This window comes from Triticum dicoccoides, chromosome 5A, assembly GCF_002162155.2.
Source record: "Triticum dicoccoides isolate Atlit2015 ecotype Zavitan chromosome 5A, WEW_v2.0, whole genome shotgun sequence".
Lineage (NCBI taxonomy): Eukaryota > Viridiplantae > Streptophyta > Magnoliopsida > Poales > Poaceae > Triticum > Triticum dicoccoides.
The window spans coordinates 303,811,592-303,817,414 of NC_041388.1; the positions used below are offsets into that span (position 1 = coordinate 303,811,592).

Here is a 5,823-nt window from a genome sequence, read left to right on the forward strand (position 1 = left end):
CGACGATCGAATCTCGGGCAAGTAACATACCGATAGACAAAGGGAATTGAATACGGGATTGATTAAGTCCTTGACATCGTGGTTCATCCGATGAGATCATCGTGGAACATGTGGGAGCCATCATGGGTATCCAGATCCCGCTGTTGGTTATTGACCGGAGAACGTCTCGGTCATGTCTACATGTCTCCCGAACCCGTAGGGTCTACACACTTAAGGTTCGATGACGCTAGGGTTATAAAGGAAGTTTGTATGTGGTTACCGAATGTTGTTCGGAGTCCCGGATGAGATCCCGGACGTCACGAGGAGTTCCGGAATGTTCCGGAGGTAAAGATTTATATATGGGAAGTCCTATTTTGGCCACCGGAAAATGTTCGGGATTTTTCGGTATTGTACCGGGAAGGTTCTAGAAGGTTCCGGAGTGGGGCCCACCTGCATGGGGGGACCCACATGAACGTGGGTAGTGGGGGCAAGGCCCCACACCCCTGGTCAAGGCGCACCAAGATCCCCCCTTAGAAGGAATAAGATCATATCCCGAAGGGATAAGATCAAGATCCCTAAAAAGGGGGGATAACAATCGGTGGGGAAGGAAATGATGGGATTTCTTTCCTCCCACCTTGGCCAACGCCCCAATGGACTTGGAGGGCAAGAAACCAGCCCCTCCACCCCTATATATAGTGGGGAGACGCATGGGAGCTTCACACGAAGTTCTGGCACAGCCCTACCTCTCTTCCTACTCCTCCTCTCCCATGGTGCTTGGCGAAGCCCTGCTGGATTGCCACGCTCCTCCACCACCACCACGCCGTTGTGCTGCTGTTGGATGGAGTCTTCCTCAACCTCTGCCTCTCTCCTTGCTGGATCAAGGCGTGGGAGACGTCACCGGGTTGTACGTGTGTTGAACGCGGAGGTGCCGTCCGTTCGGCACTAGGATCATCGGTGATTTGAATCACGACGAGTACGACTCCATCAACCCCGTTCACTTGAACGCTTCCGCTTAGCGATCTACAAGGGTATGTAGATGCACTCTCTTTCTACTCGTTGCTGGTCTCTCCATAGATAGATCTTGGTGACACGTAGCCACCGAGCTCCTCGGATTGACCCCGTGGCACATGCCCGCTCCTATGCACGCCCATGCCCGAGCATGCCGCTCTTCTTCCGCGCCCGCGGGGCCACTCCCTCTCCATGCACATGCCCATGCTACACCACGTCGGTCGCGTCCGCCGCTGTCGTCGCGCTCGCCGCAGCCACCACACCACTGTGCCCCGCGCGACACACACCCTGGCCGCGCGCCACACTCTCGCTGGCTACGCTTGCCCCGTCTGCTGCCGCCTATCCCTTCGCTCGCCCCGCTATCGCGCCCCTGCCTCGCACCGCCTCCAATCGTGGCCATCTTATGTCGGCCGCCCCCTCAGCCACGCCGGCCGCATCTCTGCCCTCCACTGTGGTCCGCTCGCCTCGCCTGCTTCCTGCTGCTATGCGATGCTCTACCGCGGGTACGCTGCTGCGCCATGCCCTCGACACCGGCGTGGACAAATATGGTGGAGGGATTGTTAATGGAGTGCGAGAAGGAGGTGGCAGAGAAGGTGTGGAGAGGCAGGAGGTCTGGGGTGGTGTCACCTGGCTGTGGTGGAGGTGTTTATGCGAGAAGGAGACGGAGTGGAAGGAGAGGTCATAATTGGAAAGAATCGCAAAAAAATCATAACCCGGAGATCTCATTCCAAAAAATGCTAATATCGATGGAGGGGTGATTTCCTTCAATAGGTGGAAAACATAGGAAATATTGGTTGTTATCAAGGAAAGGTAAAAATTTAGGAAAGTTAGGATTTTTGGACTGATTTCTATGCAAATTGGGTTTTATTGTTTGGTAACGTGATCTCAGTACCTGCCCGTTTGTGATGTGTCTGATTAGGAAAGTTTGCAAATGTTAAGAAACTATTTATTGGGAGAAAAGTTGTGACGTGTCTGTTATTTGTTTCCTAAAACAAATTTCACTAATAAGAGAAATTGATTGGTTTAGATAAGTTAGAAAAGTTAGATTAAAATGTATTATTTGTTTCCTGAAAATCTGTTATTTGTTTTCTAAGACAAATTGAACCAATAAAAGGAATCGATTGATTTGCATAATTTAAGGAAGTTAGATCCGTAATTTGTTATACGTTAGGAAAGTTCTGGTTGTAATAAAGAGTGGAGAGAAAAATAAACCGATGGACCAGAGTGGGAGGGGGTGGTGGGAGGAGAGACGAAAAAAAACCCAGCGAAAATAAACCGCGGAGACTATTCACCAACTCGTCCATTAGGATTAGAGATAAGAGAAATCGATTGATTTAGATAAGTTAGGAAAGTTAGATTAAAATGTATTATTTGTTTCCTGAAAAATCTGTTATTTGTTTCCTAAGATAAATTCAACCAATAAAAAAATCGATTGATTTGCATAATTTAAGGAAGTTAGATCTGTGATTTGTTATACGTTAGGAAAGTTCTGATTGTAATAAAGAGTGAAGAGAAAAATAAACTGATGGACCACCCAGGGTGGGAGGGGGTGGTGAGAGGAAAGACGAAAAAAACTAAACCGCGAAGACTATTCATTAACTCGTCCATTAGAGTAGAGATTAGCATTTGGATTTAGAATTAGCTATGAGATCTTAGTTCGCAGAGCAATGTAAAACACCCAATTCATCATTACTACTACGAGTAGTACTCCGTATTATTCTTCATTTATTACATACACAACGTAAACACAAGATGCAAATCATCTACTATGACACACAGCAGCAAGTTCGTCACAGACCACTCCAATTGCACACAGAGCTGCGGGCACCGCCTAGCTGGCCTGCTGGCTCAAGCTAGAAGCGGAGTGAAGAGGAACATGTCGCCAAGCCGGTCGTTCGTCGGCGAGTTGCCGCCGTAGACAAGCATGCCTCGCCGGCCGTCAAGCGCCCCCGCCGAGAACGCGCACCAACCCCGAGGACCGGGGTGGTGGCCAGACCCGGCGTCATCCAGCCTGGTCCACGCGCCGGTGTCGGTGTTTAGCACGAAGGCCTCGGCGGAGAATTTGCCGGCGCCGAGGTGGCCGAGATCGCTGGGGTCCACCTCGCCGCCGAACACCACCACGTGCTTCCCGACCCCGGCGGCGCAGAGCACGCTCCGCGGGGTGGGCTTGTCGCCGGTGGTGTCGACCACGGCCCACTCGCCGGTGGCCGGGTCGTAGGAGTGCACGTCGTCGAGCTCCGCGTCCCCGGAGAACCCGTACACCACCCACACCTTCCCGCCGGCGAACGCCAGCCCGGGCCCGCCGCGGGGAGGGCAGGCCGCCCCCGGCGAAGGCAGCTCCTCCCAGCGCCCGGCGGTGACGTCGTAGGCCCACAGGTCGTTCAGCCTGCCGGCGTTGCCGCAGCCGCCGAAGACGTACACGTGGCTCCCCTCGCCGTCGGCCACCATGGAGTGGTAGCTCCGGTGCGGCGGGCCGTGGTCGCCGGAGGAGAGCAGGGTCCAGGTGCTGGTGGCCGTGTCGAAGGAGTAGAGCTCGTTGAGCTCCGTGTGGTCCTTGTCGCGGCCGCCGAAGACGAACACCGTGGCGCCGACGGAGGCCATGGTGACGCCGACGCGCGGCGGGGGCACCTCGCCGGCCGCGTCGAGGGCGGACCAGGACTGGGCCTTGAGGTCGAAGGCGTACATGGTGTTGTCCACGGGCAGGCGCGGCGTGAACTCGCCGCCGAAGGAGTAGGCCGTGCCGCCGACGAGCGTGATCGCGTGGGAGCTCCTTGCTCCCGGCCCAGCTCCCTTCTGCTCCAGCTGTGTGATCAATTAAGCAAGAAAATCTTGTCAAAGAAAGAGATCACCTCAAGGATTTCAGAACAACCAAATACCAATCACCCAAACCAATTTCTTCTAATATGAATTGCATAGATCGCATCGATACAGCAAGTGAAGAAGCAAAACATGTCCAAAGAGGGGAGAGGAAAACGAAGATGGAGTAGGAAACAAGGAAATTGAGTTGGAGAGGCGAGGAAACACACCAGGAGCCAGGTGCTGCCGGTGCCAGCCATTGCTATGGAGAAGCTGAACCTGAATCTGGAGCTTCTCTACTGTGCCTTTGTGTGTGGGGGAAAGTGATGATTGGGGTCACTTGTTATAAGCTGGTCGAGGGGCATGAATGGTGCCATCCCTAGCTCCGTGAACCAATCTATCTAACCACTCCATCCCACCCAAATTACCGTCGAGCCCTCCCTAGAGAAATAAGCTCAATTACTCCCTCTGTAAACAAATATGAGAGTGTTTACATCACTAAAACAATGGTCTAAACACTCTTATATTTCTTCAACTTCAACGGGCCGACCCAATTAGACAGCCATTTTGTCTCCGTCTTTTGTCCGTTTAGATTGGCTAGACGGACACGGACGATTTGCTTTCAGGTTTGGATTGACGTATGCGCCTAACGCTTACCCGACCCACTTTGACGGCGTCATGAAAAAAAAACAATACATGCATATTTAAAATAAAACAACTTAATTAAACATTAAAGCCGGTGAGGTCGGTGAGGTCGGTAAGCGTCGGCGCAGGGCTAGCCCAGGGGAACGCCGTGTTCCAGGCGACGACGATGTAGGCCACGTACTCGCCGCGACAGCGCTCCTCAGCCAGCCGTCGCTGGCGCCACATCTCGAGGTACGCCGCCTCCTGAGCCGGCATCGCTTTCATCCAAACCGGTGGCCGCATGCGGTTGGACGACCGTCAGATAGGGCCACGACAGACACCAAGAAAGAGCGCGTGACGTCCGTTCCGCGTCCGCGCCAATACATTTAGGACGCAAATTTGGGACATAAATGCGTCGGCGCGGACACGAAGCTGATGAGATTTGAATTTGGATCGACGCGTTGGGCCACTACTTCTGCCCGCGCTGATCCAAACAAATACAGATGGACAAAATGAATTGCTCCATTGAAGTTGCTCTTACGAAGAGAGTATATTACAAGGAAAGGACCATTGTCGGCATCCAGAATTTGGATGATATCACTACGGCTCTGCAACTTTATTTAACTCGGTCGCCTTGGTTTATATCTTGAGGGATCCATAGGTACCTGCATCAATCCTGGTATTTTAGTGCACCCGTGCCTTTGTTATTTTGTCGGCAGTGAAGTGTTCTCCATTCGATCAAACATGGAAATAGGTGCTTTTTTTTAACAAGAGGAAATAGGGTTGTTGGTAGGCTCTTGTATACGTATCCAAGGAACCAAACACTCGAACCAAACACTCATAAGGCCTGGCCTCGGTTCACAAGGAATTTAGGGGGATTGGCAGCGACGAGGAGAATAAAATCTCTTAGAATATTTATAGTCGGATTTGACAAATCCAGTCCCTCAAACACCCGTGGACGCGACCGAACACGCTCGCGGGTGCATCTAGACATGCTCTTATATTTTCTTTCGGGCATTCATATATCTTAAATCTGGACTCTAAAATTCATGCAAATACATACACGTTGATCATGCAACACAATGTCACACGTACATAGTAATTGTTGGTACCAAGCATAGATAGCGTTTACATAAAATTTATTTTAAGTGCAAAACTCAAGCATTGTCTTCTTGGTTGCCACTGTAGGTCCACATGTGCTCCACAAGATCATTGAATAGTTACATGTGCGCCTGCTGTTCTCGAAGATTCTGATGCATCTGCAGAAATTTCATCAACTAGGCCATATCTTGATCTTCCAGAATTTCAACTTGTTCTCCAACTGCTTTGAAATCATGGGTTTGGGCTACACCATAGACAATCATATTGTGCAGAATAATATAACATGTCATCAGCTGCCACAAAGTTTCTGATTCC

General features: G+C 51.3%; 1 protein-coding gene across 1 annotated transcript; it reads right to left on the minus strand.

The window, feature by feature from the left end:
• Nucleotides 1-2,594: 2,594 nt before the first annotated feature.
• LOC119301139 (nitrile-specifier protein 5-like) lies at nt 2,595-4,158 on the minus strand. Its single transcript, XM_037578043.1, has 2 exons — nt 4,014-4,158; nt 2,595-3,789 (listed from the first exon to the last, which is right to left on the minus strand). Exons 1-2 carry the CDS (start codon nt 4,041-4,043, stop codon nt 2,836-2,838), a joined length of 984 nt encoding a protein of 327 aa, XP_037433940.1. The 5' UTR covers nt 4,044-4,158; the 3' UTR covers nt 2,595-2,835.
• Between the last annotated feature and the right edge of the window lie 1,665 nt (nt 4,159-5,823).

Coding starts and splice junctions, on each gene's coding strand:
- LOC119301139 (XM_037578043.1), bottom strand. CDS start 4,043: ATGGCTGGCACCGGCAGCACCTGGCTCCTG. Junction 3,790..4,013: donor CCGGCAGCACCTGGCTCCTG/GTGTGTTTCCTC, acceptor TTGATCACACAG/CTGGAGCAGAAGGGAGCTGG.